At 36.1% G+C, this 24,788-nt stretch overlaps 4 protein-coding genes across 6 annotated transcripts; 2 read left to right on the plus strand and 2 right to left on the minus strand.

Annotated features, from left to right (window-relative positions):
- Positions 7,848-10,935, plus strand: LOC104780527 (phosphoinositide phospholipase C 9-like). The gene is made up of 8 exons (XM_010505030.2): positions 7,848-8,247; positions 8,613-8,803; positions 8,915-9,053; positions 9,160-9,449; positions 9,582-9,699; positions 9,938-10,087; positions 10,178-10,261; positions 10,348-10,935. Exons 1-8 carry the CDS (start codon positions 7,945-7,947, stop codon positions 10,639-10,641), a joined length of 1,569 nt encoding a protein of 522 aa, XP_010503332.1. The 5' UTR covers positions 7,848-7,944; the 3' UTR covers positions 10,642-10,935.
- Positions 11,367-11,972, plus strand: LOC104780529 (protein PSY2-like). Of its 2 annotated transcripts, none has more exons than XM_019244652.1 (2): positions 11,367-11,600; positions 11,707-11,972. In XM_019244652.1, exons 1-2 carry the CDS (start codon positions 11,513-11,515, stop codon positions 11,832-11,834), a joined length of 216 nt encoding a protein of 71 aa, XP_019100197.1. In that variant the 5' UTR covers positions 11,367-11,512; the 3' UTR covers positions 11,835-11,972. The 2 variants fall into 2 exon arrangements, 1 of the variants encoding a protein (XP_019100197.1); XR_766771.2 differs by having other exon boundaries at positions 11,517-11,600; positions 11,691-11,821.
- On the minus strand, positions 12,051-13,481 carry LOC104780530 (selT-like protein). 2 transcript variants are annotated; one of them, XM_019244651.1, is made up of 4 exons: positions 13,227-13,481; positions 13,076-13,134; positions 12,700-12,932; positions 12,051-12,228 (listed from the first exon to the last, which is right to left on the minus strand). In XM_019244651.1, the coding sequence occupies exons 1-4, from the start codon at positions 13,380-13,382 to the stop codon at positions 12,218-12,220; spliced, it is 459 nt and encodes a 152-aa protein (XP_019100196.1). In that variant the 5' UTR covers positions 13,383-13,481; the 3' UTR covers positions 12,051-12,217. The 2 variants fall into 2 exon arrangements, with proteins under 2 accessions (XP_019100196.1, XP_019100195.1); XM_019244650.1 differs by having other exon boundaries at positions 12,051-12,932.
- LOC104780531 (asparagine synthetase [glutamine-hydrolyzing] 1) lies at positions 13,838-17,175 on the minus strand. Its single transcript, XM_010505031.2, has 10 exons — positions 16,855-17,175; positions 16,282-16,420; positions 16,081-16,176; positions 15,657-15,989; positions 15,399-15,560; positions 14,980-15,282; positions 14,759-14,893; positions 14,508-14,675; positions 14,305-14,412; positions 13,838-14,224 (listed from the first exon to the last, which is right to left on the minus strand). Exons 1-10 carry the CDS (start codon positions 16,932-16,934, stop codon positions 13,991-13,993), a joined length of 1,758 nt encoding a protein of 585 aa, XP_010503333.1. The 5' UTR covers positions 16,935-17,175; the 3' UTR covers positions 13,838-13,990.

The following is a 24,788-nucleotide window of genomic DNA, read 5'->3' on the forward strand; positions in this document are numbered from 1 at the left end:
CAACATGGATTCGTCCTCGAATAACGAACAACCATCAGCCAAGGACTCCCGTGCAACCGTCTCCACAGCCTGCACTCCTCCGACCGATCTACGAAGGTGACCTCTAGGCGATAGACTCACGCTCCAGGCATTATTTGCTCTCGACTTTTGGACTTTCCTTTACTCATAGGCCTAACCCTTGAGTTTTTTATTGGCTCCTCATCAGACCTAAGTCTGCATGCCATAATGTTGGCTCCTCATCGGGCCTAAGCTCGCATGCCAAAATATCTAAGGAAGTCCAATATTCTGTCTCTCGGGTTGCCACCCTACAGCGCGCCCCCGGATCGTCATCCAAAGTCGATATACCAACCATACTCCCAAGCCACAAAATCTCAGAATATGGCAGTACTAGGAGAACCAAAGTCCCCCAAGAGTCGCGAGCAAATAATTCTGAACACGTCTGAGTCCTATCCCTATCCAGGTTTCCTTCCCGTGGCTCGCGTAAGACAACAAAATGTCCTACCAACCACATATCCTCTCACTGGAATACCTCATGATAACACAAGGATCATCTCACTGCCCCACGGGCCACCACAAAGGCCAAACAAATGTCCTAAACAGGACCGCCACAAAGGCCAAACAAATGTCCCAAACAGGACCGCCACCAAGGCCACTTGTCCCGAAAGACCGTCACAAAGACCACTCGTCCCGAATGACCGCCTAAACAGGCAACTCTCGCTAAACAGCCCGCCACAAAGGCCACACATCTGGCTAAACAGTCCGCCACAAAGTCCACACATCTGGCTAAACAGCCCGCCACAAAGGCCACACATCTGGCTAAACAGTCCGCCACAAGGCCACACAATGGCTAAACAGCCTGCCATAAAGGCCACACAATTGGTTTAACAGCCCGCCACAAAGGCCACACAATATCTCAAAAGACCGCCACACACGGGCCCAATGACTCAGAAGTCCGCCACGAAGGCCACACTAGCCCTCCAAGGCTCACAACCACTAAAAATGGACAATTCTAACTCCCATAAAACTTTCCATTTTTAGAACTTTCCACTTTTGAAATCTTTCCTCTAATAGAAACTTATATTTCAGGAAACTTTCCCTCAACACCATCATAATCCCAAAAGACTCTCATCAAAGGAATCTTCTTCTTCCGAAGTTCCTTGATCCTCCTCTCGAGAACCCTCACTGGTCTCGCCTCCAAAGTCATGTTAGGCTGAAGATTTTTAGGAATCTTAGCCAACAACTGATCATCCTCACGGAGACACTTCCTCAACATAGAAACATGGAAAACCTTGTGGAACGCACCTCACGCAACTCCAGCCTATATGCTGTCGGTCCCACCCGTTCAATCACTCTGAACGGACCCATATACCTCGAACTCAACTTACTGTCTGTCAATGACCTGTTTGGACCCTGCAACATGGCCATCTTGAGGTACACTCTGTCTCCTACCTGAAACTCAAGATCTCCTCTCCTCTTATAGCATAACTCCTCTGCCTATCCTGAGCCTCCTTCATGTTCAGCTTGATAACCTGAATCTTCTCTGTGTTCTCCTGAACAAAATCTGCCCCGAACATGCTCCTCTCCCCCACCTAAGTCCAGCATAACGGTGTACGGCATGGCCTTCCATACAAAGCCTCATAATGAGCCATCTTAGTACTCGCCTGGTAGCTGTTGTTGTAAGTAAACTCTACCAGGTTCAGGTGATCTACCCAATGGCCACCCCAATCCAACACACACATCCTCAGCATATCCTCTAGCGTCTGGATCGTCCTCTCCAACTGTCCATCTGTCTAGGATGATAAGTTGTACTCATATGCACCTTAGTGCCCATCTCTGCCTGAAATGCTCTCCAGAACACCGAAGTGAACTTAGAATTCCTATCAGACACAATGCTCGCTGGCACCCTATGTAACCTGACTATCTCCTTCACATACGTTTTAGCCAAGACCGCTGCTCCATCAGTCTTCTTAATGGCCAGAAAATGTGCCGACTTAGTCAACCAGTCCACAATGACCCAAATAGTATCAAACGTCTGGACACTGGCAAACCTACCACGAAGTCCATAGTCATCATATCCCACATCCACTCTGGAATGGGAAGACTCTTCAGAAATCCACCTGGTACCTGATGCTCAGCCTTCACTAGCTGACACACATCGCACCTCGCAACCCAACTAGCCACGTCCTTCTTCATCCCGACCCAGTGATAGTACCTCTTGAGATCACGGTACATCTTAGTCGCTCCTGGATGAATAGAGAACATACTCGCATGACCCTCTCTTAGGATCTCCTACCTCAACTCCTCATCCTTAGGCACACAAATCTGCCCATGCACCAAAATAGTACCATTAGCCGAAACCTGATACTCTGAATCAACATCTTTTGAGGCAGTCAACAGCCCCAAATCCTTCTCCTGAGCCAACCGCACTCTGCTCAACAAATCTGCTCTATCAGCTGCAACCAAACCCAACGGCTCCTAAGAAACCGCACACAAGCTCGACGCACTAATCTCCCCTACCAGAGACTCTATATCCTGCTCCTGAGCCGAAGCCGCCCGCTTCCGACTCAAAGCATCAACAACCAAGTTAGCCTTACCAGGGTGATAGGCTATCCCCAAATCATAATCAGCCACCAGCTCCATCCACCGGCTCTGCCTCAAATTCAGCTCGGGCTGAGCGAATATATACTTCAGGCTCTTATGATCTGTAAACACCTGTACCTTTGCACCATAAAGATAAAATCTTCAAATCTTCAGGGAAAAACTACATCACCCATCTCCAAGTCATGAGTAGGATAGCTGTCCTCATGCTTCCGCAACTGCCGCGAAGCATAGGCAATCACCTTCCCATGCTGCATCAACACACACCCCAAACCAACTCTGGATGCATATGTATAAACCACATAGGGTTCTCCCTGCTCAGGAAAAGCCAACACTGGAGCGGTAGTCAACATCTCCTTCAGGCTTGCAAAGCCTTCCTCACACTCTTGTGACCAAACAAAAGGAACATCCTTCCCTGTCAACTTAGTCAACGGACGTGCTCTGCTCGCAAATCCCTGCACAAACCTCCTGTAGTAACCTGCCAAACCAAGGAAACTCCTGATCTCTGTGGCATTCTGCGGTCTAGGCCATTCTTTGATAGCCTGAATCTTCTCCGGATCTACAGAAACCCCATCTGCAGACACAATATGACCCAGAAAACCCATCTCACGCTGCCAAAAACTGCACTTGCTCAACTTAGCAAACAACTTCTGCTCCCGCAGCTTCTCCAGAACTGCCCTCAAATGCATTGCATGCTCTTTAGGACTCTTAGAATAAACCAGGATGTCGTAGATGAAAATGATGACAGACACGTCCAGAAACTCCTGAAACACGCTGTTCAACAATCTCATAAGCGTTGCTGGTGCATTTTTCAACCCAAACGCCATCGCCACGAACTCATAAACCCATACCTCGTCCTTCTACTTGACGAACAACACCGACGCTCCCCACGGTGAAGTGATAAGACGTAAAAATCCCCTATTTTCTTCCTCAGCTCTACTAGACTAAAAATCAAGTATACTGACATCAACTCACCACCACCCGGATATCAACACCTCTTGTCCATCCAAGAACCTCTAGTAACTTGTCTCTTAAGGAAACTTCAACAAGATAGCTTATTACAAAATTAGCTTCCGGCTTAGCAATTCTCCACAGCAAATCATCAATTTTAGCGTAATAAAACAAACAAGTACCATACGTTCGCATATTCTGATTCACCGCATCAAATGCCTTGCAGGCCGCTAACTCAAACCACTTGAATCTAGAAACCCTATCCATCTCCAATGAACTTCATCCAACATCGTCGCAACGATTAATTTATCCTGCCATGAAGGCTTCTCGTGAATTTATGTATCTGGCAAACATGCCTTTCTCGGCTCATACCTGCTGCAACTCCCCTTCCCGGGACTCCAGCACCACCGGCCGCACAATCCTGACGCAACAGCCACACATTCATGACCGCTCCGGTCATAAAACCCTGACTCATTGGACAACACCTCCAAAACCCGAGATTAAACCACCAACACTCTCTCGAGGTCTACATTCAGTCATTATGTTTATACTCACGTCCTAGGCATTGTTTGCTCCCAACTCTTCCATCCTTAGGTCGCAACCTTCGAGCCATACCGATCTCACTGTCAGACCACCGTTTTCGATTTATACCGTCTTACTCTTGGACCATAATCCTCAAGATCTCGGTATTAGGGAAACTAATCATCCCCTCGGGGGAACATCATCCCCTCTGCCACTCTCGGAGCCCACAGCCCCTCGAGCTATCAGTGTTCTGGAAAAAACCACCATCCCCTCACGAGCAACAATCCTTAAAGGCAATAGTCCTCCATCCTCCTAACATAAGATGTAAAAATCCTCAACATCCGCAGCCCTAGGCTGCACCCCGCCATATGCGGTACAACTGGAGCCTGCACTGGTACCCCTCACGGTAACCGCTCCAACAGCACGTCAACAGATCCGCCAAGCGATCATCTCGACCCTGGACTTCACCCGCTGCAACCGGAATAGTCGAGATATCTATGATATCAAATGTATCTGCAGTAGACCAAGGAGCTACAAACATAAGACAATCATCCACATGTCATAATCCTCTTTGAAGAACCCAAGCTCTTGTTGAAGAATCAGGAATGTGGAACAGAAACTTAGAGTCATCTAGTTTGCGGATAAAGATTCTACACTTCCCTCCCCAAATTCTATTGACTACCGCATGAACTAAGCCACCTGGAGAAGGATTGCATCTATAGAACTGGCCTAATATATATATTCCTTTTGGTTCTCTAGACCTTGCAACAAGACATGACTTGGAATCGTTACCTTTGGAGTTCCGTCTTCCATGTAATCCGGTGAAGTAGCTCTGTAGAGATTCCTTGCTACCATATTCATTTTAGCAGTCCAAGGGAACCTAATAGCATCCTCATGGCCCGTTTCAAGAAATTTACTTGAATCCAAAGTTGTTGTCTTCACTGAAAAATTAAGACCATTTGAATCATCTTTTACCATTTTGAGTGGTATAGTCCATGTTCCCTTAAGGGGTGCAGTGGGGAGAGGATGACGAGGGAGGAGAAACTTTTGTGGATTGTGTAGCAGGGTTTTGTGTGTCAGGGAGAGACGATGGAGCAGAAACGAACTCACCACCGCAATTGACTCCCTGAGACGCATCTTGTACGACAGTGTTATTCAACGGTCAAATTGTCGACTTGGTTGTAACAGGAATTGTGGGCTTCGATCTCAAAAAATAATTTGTAATCACCCGAGAAGAATAACCGAACAAAGCTGGTGAAGAACCAAGTTTTGATTTCGCCACCGTGTCTGGTGAAATCGAATCCACCAGAGAAGATGAAGATCTAGCACTATCCAGTAAAGGTTCATCCATCAAGGGATTCACCACCGCTTGAGGAAGAGGTTTCACCGATGAAGAAGAAATCTTCTGCGTCAAATGATGCAGGTGAGGCCACCGGGGATCTGGAGGATCGACGATGACTCCTCCTCCTCCAGAAACATCCTTTGCTCCGTTGCCGTGAAATAAACCCGAGACTGATTTCATGTAGGTAGGTACTGGGGATCGATTTAATGGAGCTAATCTTGCTGATGAAGAGCAGGAGAAGCAGCCGACGACGATTCCGCAACGATTGCGGTTTCGCCAGAGAAAGCAAGTGTGAAAAGTAGTTTTCACCTTACGAGAGAGAAACTTTAGGCGCGTGTACTTCATAGTTATGTTTTTTTCTCATTTATTTTTATTTTTCTAAAGAGTTTTACCTCCGGGGTTCTACTATTGGAGGTGTAAAAAGTTAAAGTATCCTAATAAAGTTCTTAACTTTGAATGATGTAAAATTTACAATAAAAATATTGTAAAGAACTCCATGAGTGATTTTCCCATTAAAAATATATAATATTAGATTTTTATTAATAAAAATAAAATAGTGTTTTTGCCCCTAAGATAAAAAAATAAAATAGTGTATGAAAATAAAGTGTCTGGTAACAAAGATAATGGTATTAAATAAATGAAAAAAAAAAAAAACTGAACATCAATGATTCTCTATTAATATATAGAGGAAATGTGTGGAAGTTCTCTTGATCTAATAATTGACCAATGATTTACTAATACTCCCTTAATACTTTTACATCATGTTTAGGGTTTTATTTATAGTAAATGCAGATTCTTGCAGATAATGGTCCAAAAATTATCGAGTAGTCCATAATGTCGCATGTATATATAGGCGTTCGTCGTGTCGTGGTCTAGTGTGTTGTGGGGAGAATTTGTCCGTCATAGAAATGTCGTAAATGCAAAACCGAATGTTGTAGATCCGAGTATTGTGGAGAGAACTACACCGTGTAATTATTGTTTATTTATGCATCATATTTGTATATAATGTATGAAGTAGTTGAATATCATCATAATTATATACTAAATTAAGAGAGTACGGGTTAAAATTCATTTTATTTATATTGTAATTTTTAGATAAACTATAATTTTTGTGATTATTTTTAAAATTTTTTTGGATAAACATTATGCAATAAAATCATATGTTAAATATGATGGCTTGAAAAAAAACACATATTTTGTAAGTTTTATATTGTTAATGATTCTAGATAAGTATCTGTGTTATAAAACTGGTTAAATTTTATTTTATACAAAATTTGGTATATTTTATATTATAAAATAAAATTTTAATATGTTGTATTAGGTTATACATGTGAAGTTATTTCAACAATGTATATTCTACATCATGACTTGAATGTCATTATAAGACATAATTTTGTAAATTTGGTTTTTAAAAAGCGAGTTATTATATTATGAATAATTTAATATATTATTATACTTTTTGTTTTCATATACTTGGTTTCTTGAAATTCTTTCATATTATAGTGACATATTATTGACATTGCTATAACAAATCAATTTAGAGTGTTTATAGTTTCTAACTTTTATATCAAGTTTCAATATATTAAAAATATTTCAACAAAAAAATATGAAATTGAAAATTCAACAAAAAAATATGAAATTGAATTTCAATATTCAAATTTTGCCCCTTACTCAGTAAATTTTTTTTAATTCAATAGATATTATTTTTAAAGAATAATATTACTAAAACTTGAATATTTTATAGATTGAACAATTTATATTTGATTTTTAAAATTCAACTTATGGTATATTCGGAAATAAAACTATTTTAAAATTATAATAAATAGTATGATAATTTATTTGTTTCACAAAATATACTCGTATATAAAAATGAGAGGTGAAGTCTAATGATAATTAACAAATTAATATGTTAAGTAAGATATCAAAAAAAAATATTTGATGAACAATTTAATAAAGGAAATTAATATGGTAAGTTAGATGATATGATTCTTTAGAATATTCTCTTTAAGATTTTCGGTATAACCTATTTGTAACCAATTAATCTATCAATTAATATTTAATGTATAATCTATTTGTAACCAACTTATTAAAATTATATAGTATACAAAACAATGTTATGTACTTCCGTTTTATTATAAAGGGGATATATATATATATATATGTGAGTGTGAAATTAACAATAGTTATTATTAAAACAAGTAAAAATTACAAACAACTTGAAATATAAATAATTAACCTCATAACAAACATGGGTCGGCCCACCTACCTACTTTTCATTATGCCTCAGAAGAATTTTGGGTCGGAAGGAGCAAGATCCTTCCCAAAAACAAAAACCCTAAGATTCTATCAACAACAAAAAAACAAAAACATGGTGTTACCAAAAACAAAAAACCTGGATGCAGCAATGAAAACAGAAATCTAAAATAGTAACATGTAGTAGTGGAGTCCTATGGGACAAATAAATAAATCCACTTGGTTTCAGACTTGGTACAACCCAAAGTCGAAAGAAGTTTGGTTTCGTCCATTTTAACATGGTGAAAATAAGAGTGAAGTTTGAGCCGAAACAGGTCAATAGGCGGGATCGCGTCCCAACTTATTTCAAGAATGAATTCCATGGCTACGATGACGATATGCCGAAGTCGTTACAAAGGTTCGCGAAGTTGCTGGATAAAGAGAAGGACGAAGATGGTGCCGGATTGAAGGCCGCAGAGGATATCGTGGCGGCGTTGCGCCGACAATATGGCATTCCCAAGTTCTGCAACTTGACTCTCGAGCTTCCTCAGTTAAAAGAGTTTCTGTTTTCTACGGAACTCAATCCGCCGATCAGTGACCAGGTGAACATTTTCTTTTGCTTCTTCTTGTCAGATAGGTTTGCTTCAAGAGCGGACCCAAGTGAGAGAGTATGGAGTCAGTTGACCCCCATTAATTAAAAAAAAAAGTTTAATAATGAACCCATATAAACCATAAACCATTTGCGTTAGTCTCAATATATTTTCAGAGTTATGTTTCGACCCGGTAAAAAAAGTTTCTAGGTCCTGCTGCCATACATTGAATCTTAGCTTTTTATTTCACCTGAAGCTGATTCCATTGTTGTTCTCTATGTATTGGTTGTTTCCTGCTTGCAATGGAACCCAACTTCTGAGTTGATTTTTGAAAGTAAGGACACACTTTGTAAGAATTTGGTTTATGTTTTCTTCAGGTTCATCATGACATGAATGCTCCACTATCGCATTACTTCATTCACACTAGCCTCAAATCCTACTATACGGGAAATGTGTTTGGGAGATACAGCATTTTGCCCATCATTGATGCACTTAAACAGGGTGTAAGAGTGGTTGAACTAGATCTGTTTCCGTGTGGTAAAGACAGCATTTGCGTTAGGCGAAGATGGTATTCGGTTTCGCACTCTTTTACTTCATGAATTGAAATTTTTTTTTGAGTCAGATTAATTCTTGTTTTGCTTTTGCTATGAACTTTTGCTTTAATTATTGCACTTGATAGGAAATTTGAGAAGCCTCTGGAATTGCAAGAGTGTTTGGATGCTATTAAAGAACATGCCTTTACTCTCACGAGGAGTTATCCAGTGATAATTACATTCAAGGACGACCTGAAACCGGATCTTCAGTCCAAAGCTATTCAGGTTTAGAATGTTCTTTTTTTTCCTCACTATCATAATATATGATCATATAGATGTATGTGATTATCTTGACCTGATGGTATGAATATGTTGTTGCATGCATATGTAGATGATAGATCAGACATTTGATAATATGGTGTATCACCATGATCCTCATAGTTTGGAGGAGTTTCCTTCACCAGCACAACTGCAAAATAAGATACTAATATCACGAAGACCCCCAAAAGAGTTGTTATATGCTAATCACGAAGAGAATGGTGTTGAAATACGAGAAGAGCCCACAGATGAGAATTTCCAGAGTCTAGTTGGCTTTCATGCTGTGGAACCAAGAGGCATACTACAAAAAGCTTTAACAGGCAACATCCAACAACCAGGATGGTACGAAAAAGACGTTATAAGGTATTGTGGAGCAAAATAAGTTTATATTTATATACATACCAAAACCCTTACTCAAGCCTCGACATGTTGAGAGTAGTTGGCTCGTAAAATACTAAAAAGCTAACTGATTAGGCAATACTTGATAATAAACAGCTTCACTCAAAATAGATTCCTGCGGACACGTCCAAATCGCAATTTTTTTAGCAATGCCCCCTATAAACCTCAGAGGGCTTGGATGCACGGTGCACAAATGATTGCACTAAGCAGGCAGGTGTGTGCCTCAAAATGTTTCTTTCTCGCTATTTTTTTTCCTGGTTTCTCTTGCTCATTAATAGTAGTTGCACAAGCATGTAGTATACTCACTATGTGGAATCAGGGCCGGCACATAGTAAAAAAAAAAGAAAATTTGCTTATAAATATAAACGGGTCATGTCTACTCTTTGTTTTGTTTCGGGCTTAATTACCTATTGGCCTCCGTGGATACAACATGTTTTATCGCATAACTACAGGAGGACAAAGAAAAACTTTGGTTGATGCAAGGGATGTTTAGAGCGAATGGAGGGTGCGGTTACGTCAAGAAGCCGAGTTTCCTTTTGAATCCAGATTCTAGTGGAGTTTTCTATCCAACAGAGAATCCAGTGGTGGTGAAGACATTAAAGGTTTGTCATCCTACAACAATTACATTATATGCTTCTATTTTTCTCACGTAATTAGATAGGGGATGGAGGACATTATATTATATCTTGCAGGTCAAAATATATATGGGTGATGGATGGAACGTGGACTTCAAGAAGCGCATAGGTCGACTGTCTAAGCCGGATTTATACGTTAGGGTAAAATAATATCGGGAGATGGTATACATAACTTTCTTGGTCTGAAATGAGTTTGATTTTGGTTCTTTCAAAACGCAAATGCACAGATTAGTATCGCCGGTGTGTCCCATGATGAGAAGATTATGAAAACGACGGAGAAAAACAACGAATGGACTCCTACTTGGGGAGAAGAATTCACATTCCCCTTGACCTACCCTGATCTTGCTTTGCTTAGTATTGAAGTCTATGACCATGAAGTATCGACTGCAGATGTTTTTGGTGGTCAGACATGTCTACCGGTTTCGGAACTAATAGAAGGAATTCGAGCTGTTCCACTCTATGATGAAAAAGGTGAGGCATGCAGCTCGACAATGCTGCTCATCCGTTTTAGGTGGTGCTAGCCTACAAGTTTCTTCTCGGTCGAGTGGAGTTTCTTAGAACCTTTCAAAGCTTACGCTTTCTAGAACCCCTATAGTTCATCAAGATCCACTTGGAAGGGGGAAGGGGTTTAGGCAAGGCTTAGACTCCAAGACTGAGATAAGGTCTTACTCCAGAACTCCTTGGTATTATCATTATTCAAGTTTCTTTCACTTGTATTGTTGAATTTCGTTTACTATCCTTTTTTTTTTTTCTATTTCCTTTTATTTGTTGGTTTTGAAGACTGACTTTTTTAAGAAAGGAAGGATTAGTTACAAGTGTTCTTTCTTTACTTGGGGGACTTCAAAAACTATTTTTCATTCTTCTCCAAGTTCTTATCGAGATTGGTTCAAAACAATAAGTTTTTTCTTGGGGTCATATATACTTCTTTAGGTTCAGCCGTTCCGGGTAACAACTGCTGATGAAACGGAAACCTAGTGATGAAGTAAATCACCCATTCTTCATTTGTGGTCTTATTATACATATACAATTTGTAAAAGTTCAGATGAGAGTTCAAGTATTAATTTTTCATAGCAGATCTAATTAGGTGTAGAATTTTTGAAATTTTGCCCCTCTAGATGTGACAAATGTGGCGACAATGCTAAGCCACATGTCACTATTTACTTGGTCATCTTCTGACCATTAATACACCATCTCCCAAACCAACACTTTTCTTTAAGACACACACAGAAAACAAAAACAGGCTTTAATGTTTAGTCTCTTGTTCACGTGAAAAAAAAAACAAAAAAAAAAACAGATTGCATTTGGATAACCACAAGCAAAATCGATTTTGATATCATCAAATCTATAAATATATATACGACGTATACATATTACCTCTCAAACCAAACTGAGATGAGTTTTGGATCTCGTCTTCTTTTGTTTCTCATACTAACTCTTCCACTCGTTACATCTTCATCCCGAAACACTCTTTCTGTTTCAGGTTTCATCTCTTTTTTGTTGATTCTTATTGCTTTATGTTCTGATTCTTTAAAATGTTATATTCTGATTGTGTTTTTCTTTGGGTTTGAAGTGGTTTCATTTGTTAGGAATTGGGCAGACAAGGCCAGATCATAGAATGTTGATGGTGAGCATCGAGGATTATGGTGATCCCTCTGCAAACACTAGACACGATCCCAGCGTTCCAACCAATGCAAAGGCTAACACAACACCTTAAGACTCTTTTGAGTTTACTTGTTTAGTCTTTGTTTAATAATTTCTATTATTTACTTCTGAATTAGTTGACTCTCCCCACTCTATGTAATCTGTAATATATTTAACTGAGTAACAAAGCAAAAAAAAAAATTTAGAAACCTTGTGGCTATGTATAAACCAGACAATTTGGCAAAATCGAGACATGGTGCTGGTGCTAAGACAAAACATGCACAATTTCTTCAGCTGTCAAAATATAAACACTATTGGTGCTATGTTGTGGAGCTTGATGCAAGGGTTTCAGAACCTTCTAGTGGAAGACTACTTAGTAGCTTCCAGTGATGAATGGTTTAGTTAGGGTTCTGATCTCTCAACTCGATCTCCCCCAGAAATCTACCTTCTTTCAATTTAGAGAACACCTGTGCAAAAGACCAAACATTGGATTGGGTTAGCTTTTACTAATGGCACAGTAGCAGCAGAAGCCTCTGTCTAACTCACTCCCAAAAGCTAGTTCAAGAGAGGAGGATTGCCTCATACTATATATATTGTCCAAAGAATTATGTTTCTTCCGATGTGGGATATATTCTAACACACCCCCTCACGCTCAGGATTGGATATCTGTAGCGTGAAGTTTGTGGGACTAGACATCCACGGGTGGTAGTCCACACAATCGAGAAGAATAGGTCTTGGCTCTGATACCATATTAGTAATGGGCCTAACTCACTCCCAAAAGCTAGCTCAAAAGAGGAGGATTGCCTCATACTATATATATTGCCCAAGGAATTATGTTTCTTCCGATGTGGGATATATTCTAACAGAACTGACCAATTCCCCATTGCAACTAACTTCAAAGGCGCCTGAACTTTGCAGGGAAGACTGTAAGAAGTTACCAAGAAGCCAAGTGGAGGCCATGGCCCCGAATCTATTCGCTCTCAAAGAGTGGTACCAAGCAGGAGACTGTTCAATTCCAATCATAGGAAATATATGTTCACCTCCCATTATAAGACCAATAACTCCCATCTGAGCAACTGGCACACCCTTAGCTAAAAGCCGCTTCGCCGCTGGTGCAGGGTAATCCAGGAAAGCTGTTTGTGGCATCTTCTTCACGGATACTGCAGTTCGCCTACAATAAAAACGAATTTGCATCCAACAAGAAATGAGAATCTTGATGCATCTAAAGAATAAATTAAAAAGTGATGAGTTTCACCGTTTTATACATAAAAGTGGTGAAAAAGCCAATGACTTGTAAAAGAAGTCAAAACTTACTTGTAAGAGCAGGAGCGCAGAAGTTCTACGGTGTTTCCAAATCCAACACCACTCGACTTCTGCAAAATTGAGGAATGGTTATTAAAACATAAGTGGTGTGAGACATTTAGTGGGAAACAAAGAGAGAAACTAACGATGAATTCGAATTCACCTGTGAGAGGAAATCTAGGGTTGCTGGGGCGATCACAGCCTGACGTTGCGGTTGAGAGATGGATGGTGCTGAGATTTCGGCGGTGGAGGAGTGAATAGATTGAGGAGATCGGTGAAGAAGCGGTAGTCCTAGAAAGATCAGTTGTGTTTTGTCCATGGTTGAAATTGAAATCTCAGAGAGGGAATGAATGAAGTTGAATTTTGAAGGAGTGATCGATCGGGTTAAACCTTTGCGGTCCAACCTTTGGTGTTGAAATTGAAATCTCAGAGAGTGGGATGCAAGCTGATCTTTATCCTAGTTAACACTGGTTTACATTGATGACAACGTCCAATATTTCTGTTTTATTATACTTTTACAACCCCATGTTTTGAAAATGCAATTAGCAACCCCACCATTGTGATTAGATTCATTACGATTACCAAACAAATTTTTAGTTATGTTTTACAAAACTTTGAAAGAGAGGTACACTGATGATACAATTCCCTCTAACACAATATCATGAAAAGTTTGGTGAGACAAGAACAAGTGTTCTTTTAGGCTAAATAATACAATACAGTATTATATATAATTGATAAAAAGATTGAATTTCATAGAAGCGGTACATACGAATCTCACCCATAAACAAATTTTTACAAGATAATTAATACATTCAAATCTGCATAGGAAAAAAGAAAATAGCACAATCCTATTATTAAATCATACAAAATACTTTACCCATTGGGAAGATAAACAAACACACAGTTCCTCCATTTCCCCCTTCAAACCTATGTCTGAATCACAACTCCTTGACCCATCATCATCGGCATGTTGTCGATTGCCTTAAGTGGCGGTGGCATGGGTAATGCCACGTTGCTGCCATCATAGGCCGAGAGGTGAACTCCGATGGCGGCTCTTCCTGATGGATCCATATTGTTGGACCAGCTTGCATCCCACTCCACTGCCTTTGCGGTCGAACAAGCCACGGTTGCACCTCCTGGAACAGTTAGTCTTGCAGAGTTCTGCCAAAAAACAAACGTAACACAAAATTAAAACAAAAAAATAAATATAAGATTCTGCTACATCATGGAGTCTATCTCACCTGTGGGAAGAACCTCTCAAAGATCATTCTGTAGTAGTAAGCTTCTTTAGTGTTTGGAGTGTTGTAAGGGAAGATATGCGCAGCGTTTGACATCATCTTGTCATTAACCTTAAAACAGAACATAAGATTATCAGCCCTGAACCTGAATCCACATGTTGTGTATTTAGCTAACTAGAGGAGATATGAGATCTATTTGTGTGTACATTTCGAGCAGCATGAGCTTTGAGGCCATCAATCCAACTATAGCCGACACCATCACTAAATTGCTCTTTCTGTCTGTAGAGAATGTGTTTTGGCAGATAAGGACGTTCTTCATCGTCAAAGGCTCTCCTTAGAACCCATTTCTCAATCCTCCCTTCCTCTGGCTTGATCTAAATGACCCATACAAAAATTTTGTTCAACATGTGTATTTTAAATTGTGAAGCTGAGTTTGTGGTTTAAGTTTTGTAGTTACCATTTTGCATTCAGGGTCTAGAGACATGGCCGTATTGATGAATTCTTTGTCAAGAAAAGGAACACGCGCCTCTAGACCAAAGGCAGAGGTAGATTTGTTGGCTCTTAAACAATCATACTTGTGAAGAGCCTTGATCTGCAAGGCATCGCCCAAGAATAGTAAGTTAAAGACCTCTGTTTTGGATGATATCATTTTGTGATTAAACTAAATAGATAGTTTACCTTTCGACAGGTTTCTTGGTGAAACTCTTTCTTGTTAGGTGCCTTGTGGAAGTAGAGATACCCTCCAAATATCTCATCGGATCCTTCACCGGAGAGAACCATCTTAACTCCTAGAGACTTTATTTTCCTGGACATCAAGAACATCGGCGTGCTCGCTCTGATTGTAGTCACATCATAGGTCTCAACATGGTAAATCACATCCTCTATCGCATCGATCCCGTCCTGCACCGTGAAATGGAACTCATGGTGCACCGTCCCCAAATATTCAGCCACCTCTTTCCCCGCCTTCAAGTCCGGTGAGCCCTAACAGAACAACAACCACAAAATGATTCTAAGTTTGAGTTTCAAATTTTTAAAAAGACTTTATATCTCATCCAACCTCCGTCTTCAAAACAGAGCAACTCTGTTCAATATCATACCTCAAGACCGACGCAAAATGAATGGAGCTGAGGACCCCATTGCTTAGCAGCCTTAGTACCAGCAAAGTGACGGGCAGTGATGGAAGCCACAAGGGAAGAATCAAGACCACCGGAGAGCAAAACTCCAAATGGAACATCAGTCATCAATCGCTTAATCACAGCCTGTAGATAAAAAAAAACAAACACATTCTCACACCACAAACTTCAAAAAAAAAGTAAGAGAGACCTTTTAATTTGTTCAAGGGTATGTTTTCATACGTTTTCAAAGGCGCGTCTAATCGCGAGAGGCTCATAAGGCGTTGAAGGAACAGACTCGTTGAACCAAGGAGGATTGTACCATTGCTTAAACCCTCCTAGTTTGCTTGAATAAAAATGACCTGGAGGAAACGCTTCGAAATGCTCACAATCATCGTTTAAGCCTTTCATCTCTGAAGATATCCACACAGATCCGTCTAATCCCCAACCAATGTAGAGCGAAGTAACACCAACCGCATCACGAGCCACCATGAAGGAATTATCTCGTGTGTCAAGCAACACAAAGGAGAAGATTCCATCCAACATATCAACAAAATCCACACCATACTCCTCGTACTACAATCCCACAAAACACATCAAACTCAAATCAAAACTTGATAAACCAGTTTAGCAAAAGCAAACATAAAGTTATCACACACGAACATACCAGGTGAGCAATGACGTCACAATCACTACCAGTACGGAACTTGTGATTCTTCAGACGTCTTCTCAGCTCCTCATGGTTATAAATCTCTCCATTCACCTTCAAAACAGTCAACAACAGAATAAAGTTTCAGTTTCAAAAAATATTAAAATGAGTTATAACTATAAACTATGACTCTCTACTGATACAGATTTAGAAGCGTACGGTGACAACAATGGTCTTGTCCTCGTTGTAGAGAGGTTGATCACCGGAGGCAGGATCGATGACAGCAAGACGCTGATGAGCCAGGTAATTGTCTCCGTTCTGATATAACCCACTCCAGTCAGGTCCTCTGTGCCTCAACCTATAACGAAAAAAATTAAACAAAACGATTACATTTATTGAAATTCAAACCATATATTATACCATTTCTGATGCCAAAATTTGATATTTTCTTGGGAATATTCCACCAACAAACAAAGGTTAGAATTTTTTGCACACATAAAAACTGAAAGGGTGACGTACTGACGTTTGATTCGATCAACCATCACTGTTCATGTCACGTTCGCCAAAAAGGTCCCAAGGAAAAAAATGTTGATTATATACTACTGTACAAAGTTATCATGGTCACATAAATCTTGGTGAGATTTAAAAGGAAACAAACATACGATTTCTTACGTCAAACATCAAACTAAATAACTAATCATAACGTTGATTTGCAGAATTCAGAATGTTTTAACGTGACAAAAACCCAAAAGAAATTGAAAAGAAAAAAACAGAGGAAAAAAAATGTCTTGCCTGCGAGAAAGCTCAAGAACACGAACTCTCTTGGCCTGAGAATCATCGGAACATCCTAAAACGGCAAGTATTCCACACATGTTTCCTTTTTTATCTTTTTGTTAGATGAAGAAAATGAAAGATCACAAAGGATGAGGAAAAAGAAAACAGGATATTCCGAAACTTTAGGGAGGACGGGATATCAAAACCCAAGAAAAAATTAGAACAACAAAACAGACAGATGTCGAGGAAGAGAAAGGAGAAAATTGCACGTAGTGAGAGTGTTTTATCGATATTTGAGTTTTCTGATGTCTTGTTTCTCTACGACCGAGTGCTCTATTTATAGACACTATACGGCGCCGTGATGTCGCGTTTTGGTTCTGAATGAGTCGTGCCTTGGGGGACCAAACTTTTGTATTACCTGAAACCGGATAAGTTACCGGATAACTCTGACCAGCTGTTTCCACGTGTTAATTAACCCTTCTTACGAGTTCTCCGATGTGTGTTCTTTAATTTTTTACGTTCTCGATCGGTTTTCTCCAATTTTTTTCACGGTGGGGTAAACTCCGGTTTAGGTTTATCCGGGCTGAGTCAGCAAGTGGATATGTACTTTTTTTTTTTTTTTTTNTTTTTTTGACATCAAGTGGATATGTACTTATCTGACGGTGTATGAATAGTCCAATGGAACTGTTCTGATTTTTCTGGAGCCGTACACGTGTTATCACAGTAGTGGTGGGGTCACTTGTATTTTGATTATTATAGATAAAACTGTTTTTATCATAATGTTTGTTTCAAAGAGTAAATACATTTTCACATGCAAATGAAAAATTGATAAGTAACGTTAAGACTTAAGAGATAAAAAACTATAACAAGTAAATTACTTATTGATGAGGTTTAATACTCAATATTGTTTCACAAATTACTAATATGTATATGGTCTATAATAGTGCACACATATTATCAAGTTTGGGATTGAGTTAATAATAACATTATACAAAATGTGAATTGAAACAAGACCCTATATGATAAAAAAAACTATGAAACTAAGATGTGGTTGTTTACTAACCATATTGAAAATACATTTACTAATGATATAAACAAATGTCTTTGTGATAAGTATAATATACTGATAAATTTAGAATTATAATATGCAAGGGTGAGAAGATGATTCTATTTAAAATTTGAAAATACATTTACTAACAACATAAACAAAGGTCTTTGTTATCTATTTTATAATTAAGCCTGCTTTGGACATGTGTTACGTGGTTGGTCGCCATTCGATACCGAAACTTGAGAACGAGATATAACAATTTATATAAGAGATATTGTATCATATGATACTTCCGGAAATGAACAAAGGAGACCTATTCCGTATTCGAGTGTATCCATAAACGTAATATTATAAATTAAATCACATGTTAATTCTATGTATAGGCATCGCACATGCCTCACACGTTGCTACAATGTGCAAGGGTTAGAGCCGAGAGGATGAATCTCACTTTACAACCTTCGAATTTGGATAATGCTAAATCAGAAAAATATATCATAATTATTGAGAAAAATAAAAACGGATCGACATATTTTTTCTTGATTGGCCAAAACGAAAAAGATCGGGATTGCTTTATTCTTGAGGTAGCAAGCCCCAATCGCGAGATACTACATTTTGACCCTAGTTCTTTTACCAAGACTGTAAAATACATCTCCAACTAGTTGGGGATTCTAACGAAGAAAATATATAACAATAGTAAAAATGTTATATGCTGATGATTTAATTAGGGATGTTGACTATTATTATTGTTTCATCATTACAAGCTTGAATGACGCTAATAATTGGAAGACCCATGGCGTGTGTATAAGCAAGTTTTGTTATCAAATAAACAAAAATAATGAAAGAAGATTCTTATATTTTAGAAAGAAGATAAAAAGAGATGACGTATAAATTGTTTGTTTGGTGAATCTTCCCACACTTTGATCTTATGTTAATGTAACTAGGCTCCAAACGGTGACATGCATATACAATATTATTACAATCCGTTAGGCTACATGGAGAATAGAATATATATGTGTGCATGAGCCCTTTTTATATGTTTTTTTTTTTTAATTACCAAGAGGTTAATTATGCTTTTCATCCGAAAGAGTAAGGATTTAAATTACTCGTATGCATTTTTGGGATTGATATAATTGAGTACAATCGTTGGATTTTTTAAAATAAATTATAATAATTTTATCATTTATATATTTTTAGTTAATTATGCTCAATGGGGATCCATTGATCATAGCGAAATAATCCCTATATAATAAAATTGAAGTACACAACATTTTTTTTTAGACAATATAATTTTTATAAATTGGTTACAAAATAGGTTATATATTAAATATAGGTTGATTACATAAAAATGATATAGATTAGTTGGTCAATCTGTGGGCTATATGAATACACTTATTGGAATATTTTTTTAAAAAAATATTCCAATGATTTATACAATTTCAAAAATAAAATTTTTAGTATTCCATTTATTGTTACAAAATATGTACTGTTAAACATAAAAATATATTGTTAGATGTAAAAATAAATAAAATTTTAGCAATTTATCACACTTAATCGTGATTTTCGAGATCTTATTGTGCAATTAAAAGTAAAATCTTACCTAAGCATGGGTCGTATTAAAAAACTTTTACCAAACATGTTCAAAAATTAAAATAAAAACAAACTACAAACATAACCATTTCTCATACATAAAATTACAAAATTAACAATATAAACTTACAAAATAATTGTTTTTCAAGTCATCATATTTAGCATATGATTTTATTGCATGATGTTTTATCCAAAAAAATTTTAAAAAACAATCATATAAATTATATTTTATTCTAAAATTATAATATAAATAAAAAGATTTCAATTTGTGCTCTAGCACGGTCCTAATCTAGTTATTTTTATAACACTATCGTGTTGTGTATTTTATACTATCCTCTAGTCAAATATTATAATGTAAAATGTAAAAAATAAAACGCGAATATTGTGTATATTTTTCTAAAAAAGAAAAAATTAGTTAAAAAGGTACCGTACAGTGTTAACCAAAAGTCATTTTGAAAGTAAAGACTTTTTAAACACCTCATTGTTCTCACAAAGCGTCATCAATAGTTTAAATATGTAAATTAGGTCAATAAGTAATTAAAGTAAGTGGGATTGTGAGAGAGAAGATCACGTTAGTTAAAAAATACTGTAAAGAAAGGAGATTAGCACGTTTATAATAAGGTTGGACATAATTAGAAAACGACTCGTCACTCGTCATTCATGTGGTGACGATTCTAGTCTGGCAAATCATTTATCTACGAGCTCTCTGGCTAGTAAGAAATAGACGCTATGACATTGACACGGCCGTGCCATGCTAATTTAATTTCCGTAACTTGCTTTTCTAGAACGGGGACTCCTCTTCGGACACAAAACTAGTTAATTAGCTGTTTTTTTTGTTCTCTCCTTGAAGTTCAATATAATTGTTTCTTTGTGAGTTAAATTGTTGCAAAAAAAAAAAGTATTCTTCCTTATCAATTAAGAAATTCAATATAAAAGTTAATTTCAAAGATTACAAATTTATTTTTTAGAAAAGGACCAAATGGTGATAAAACTTGGTCGTCGCACGGTTGCGTAGTCCATTAATTCGATCACACTACTATATTGAAGATTAATTTCTGTTACTTTGATAGAAGCAACTGTAAAATACTTTTCCCTTAGTGGCGTGCGGCGACACGGCCAAGTTTCAGATCTCTCATCTCTTCTTGATATATGATACTATGTCATACAGTCATATGAGTCATATCCATTTATTTATGCTTTATAAAAGTCAAACTAATGCCTCTTTTATCAAACAGATATTTTATCCATTCAAACTGTTGAATTAATTTTTATTTTTCCTCAAAAATTAGGAACGTAGAATTGTATTTATAATTTTACAATGGAAACAAATGTTGGTAGAATATGGCCCGGATTTACATAACACCATATTCAGTAATATTTGGTATATACTTTAAATCATTTGATACAAATAATCTTATATAATAAGAGAAGATTTTTTCTAACTTTGCCTAATAATGTGACATTTGGCACTCTACTTCTGTGACACATGCCTTTCTCATTAATTTTAAATTTAACATTCTATTTTTTATTTAACTTTATTTAATTTGTATCTTATATGGTGTATAGTTTATTAAAAAAAAAAGATAATTGGTGTATAGTTTGTTTTTTGAATTTCAACATTGTTACAAAAATATCCTCCTTCCATTTTTTAGTTTTAGCTTATAATATATTTTATAATAAAATCATACACCATAGAACCTAAAAAAATTATTGGTCATCCCAACTAAAAAATATAAACAAATTGAAACCAAATAAAAATCAATCGTTTCATACTTTGAAAGTAAAAACTGAAACCAAATTAATTTATGATAGACTAAATTAAAAATATAAAATATTTTCAAATATATATATATAATTATATTATATTCAATAATCATATATAATGTATTAAAGATACAACTCAAATTTGTATTTAATAGTATTCTATAATTTACAGTTTGACTGTTTTTAAAACATATGTACTAAAAAAAATGGTATCATATTATAACTGCTTTATCTCTCCCAAGAAATAATAGAAAGCAATAGTTTCAAAATTAATTTATTGTTAATTATACCGTTTATTTTAAAATGATTAGAAATAGAGACAATTTATAGAAGATAAAAATATGTATATTAAATTTGACACACTTTTATTTTCATGAATTATTATTAAAAAAATAGTTCGACTTAGATAATAAGATATATGTTTTGTGATATAGTTTTAATAAATTATTTTAAAATGGACTTATCATATTATAAAATTATTTGTTGTTAACTATTACTTTTAGATATGAATAAAATTAATATATAGGACAACACAATTTATCTATCAAAGTAAGGTATTACACTTTTTTTTTCTTAGATACTTACCAGTTTTTTTTTTCCAAAAAAACTAAACTATAAATAAATTAGTTTATCATAATTATTTAATGAACATAAAAATAATAATTAACTTTGCTGTAACTAATTGTCCTATTACTATAAAATGGTTTCATACATGTCAAAGTAAAAAAAACTGAAACCAAACTAATTTATGGTAGACTAATTCAATGTAAAAGATTTTCTAATATATAAAAACTCACATTATATTCAATAATCATATATATTGTATAAAAGACACAACTCAAATTTTTATTTAATAGTAATTTGTAAGTTACATTTTGATTGTGTTTAAATTATATGTACTAAAAAAACATAATTGCTTTATCACCCTATGATATAACAGAAAACAATAATTTCAAAATTTATTTTATTGTTAATCATACTATTTATATTAAAAATAATTAGAAATAGAGACAATATATAGAAAATAAAAAATATATTAAATTTCACACACTTTTATTTTCATGAATTTTTATAAAAACTGGTTAAACTTATAGTATAAGATATTCGTTTTGTAATATCGTTTAAATAAATTATTTTAAAATTGATTTATCATATATAAAACTATTTTTTCTTAACTATTACTTTTAGATGACGACAAGAAAATTAATATATAGTACGACATAAAATTATCTTAATTATTTAACGAAAATATCATATATAGTTGACTTTACTATAAGTAATGGTCGTATTACTATAGTAACATACTGTTTAAATAATTTCAACAATACATTGTAATCAAAAATATTTACTAATATTTAAAAAAATTTGAAAACTAATTTAACATATTGTTATTGTCTATAAGATGACAAAAATGAAAATGTTCAAAAAAAAAAGTATTTTTGAAAAAGGTATCTCAAAAAGAGTGTTTCTAACAAATTCTCTAATTACTTTAACTTTCCTTTTTTCATGGGGAAAAATGTCATTAAAATCCCCAAGTCTACATTTTCGTTGATTTAAAACCCAAACTCTGCTTTTGGAGGAAAAAAACACAAATTATTTGTTGACTTTTAAATAAATCGCAAACTCTCGTTGACCTAACCTTTCGAGGCAAAACATTAAGTGGTCAAGCGGGGAAATTAAACGTGGTTAATTATCCATTAACGAGATCCGTTGATAGCAAAACGACAATGTTTACAACACCCTAAAATCCCTAAATTAAGAAATCGATTCCCAATTTCCCCAATTCACAAACCCTAATCGATCTCAATTTATCTTTTCTTTATCCTTTCTTCTTCTTCTTCGAGTTGACGAGATGAGTTCTAGCTCAAAGACATTGGTGGTAGCCTCGTTTGACCGTGGAGTGCCATTGAAGTGTGTTTGTGGAGCCGGTGTAATGATCTTTACATCGAGAACTGAAGAGAATCTTGGTCAACCGTTCTTCCGGTGTATAACAAAAAGAGATCTGGAATCTTCTCGTCATCGAAGATATCATGTTCGATTAGGGTTTGTGAATTGGGGAAATTGAGAATCGATTTCTCAATTTGGGGGGTTTTAAGGTGTTATAAACAGCGTCGTTTTGCTATTAACGAATCTCGTTAACGGATAATTAACCCCGTTTAATTTCTCCGTTTGACCACTTAATGTTGTGCCTCAAAAGGCTAAGTCAACGATAGTTTGCGATTTATTTGGAAGTCAACAAATAATTGGTGTTTTTTCCCTCCAAAATCAGAGTTCAGGTTTTAAATCAACGAAAATGTAGACTTGGGGATTTTAATGACATTTTTCCCTTTTTTCATGACCCTTCTATTAAACAATATTTAACATATATAAATTATAAATTGTAGTTGAATCGTAGTGTTAAGAATATTATTTTTTAAGATATATATTAACAATTACATCTGTAAATTTCATATATAATTGATTAAAACCTTTATTTTATATTTCAAGTTAATAATGCGTACATAAACCACGCATCGTGTGGACTACTTTCTAGTAGTCTTACATGATTATGTATTTGTATTTCATCTCGATCAGAATATTCCGTTCTTCAAATTAAATGGGGGATGTATACTCAGGTCCACTGAATAATTACGACAAGCACTTGATTCGGAATCTGCAGCTAAAGTCTTGCAACGAGATGGTACGTTCTGCAAAACATCACGTTTCCATGAATATGGTGACTAGACAATGAGTCGAGATCTACTTTGATCGTTCAACAGATATGTTACACGGAAACTCACATAGTTTGAAAATTTCATATTTTCCCAAATTTAAGAAAATTGACAGCGGGATAATGACATTGACATGTTCACCAATGTAAACTTCCAAAAGTTGGCACAAGTGAACCAAACAAAATTAACAACAAAGTGTCGACGGTTTAAACAAAATTGATTAGCAATTTAGATTAGTGGTGCATGGCACTCTTAACAAAATTACAAGTGAAATTGTTTCTTTCATGGTTGATGAAAAATGGCTTTCGCTCTCATACACAATTGTTGTTTGAATTTGATTCAATAACTTGTCATTGTACGTATAAAATAGTTGGTCACACCGTCCGTGTAAAAATAACAATCACACATCGATGTATATATAGCTAAGGGTAACCATGTAACAGAGTATGTCATCGGAGAGATATAATAACATGTTTTTTTTTTTTTTTTTTCCAAAGCACCCTAAAATCTTTATTTTGTGGGTTAAAGTCGTAATCACACCTCAAAAATATTACGCAATTATTTTTTCTAAAAACTTAAAAATTAATATTGTCCAAAATTCCAAATAACTTCCTAAAATTTGGCTATCTAATTCAAACCGTACCTTCAAAAAAAAACACCAATTTCAATATAATACTGGGCCGTCACAAATACCACAAAAGAGGATTTAACACAACTTCAGCCCAAGGCTATTTTCGTCATTTGATCGCCACCTTAAAAAAACCCTAATCTCCAATACCGACTTATAAACCTATATAAACACTTCCCACACACCAAACCTAATTCATCTCACACTTCTTCAG

Source organism: Camelina sativa, chromosome 4 (genome assembly GCF_000633955.1).
Source record: "Camelina sativa cultivar DH55 chromosome 4, Cs, whole genome shotgun sequence".
Classification (NCBI taxonomy): Eukaryota; Viridiplantae; Streptophyta; class Magnoliopsida; order Brassicales; family Brassicaceae; genus Camelina; species Camelina sativa.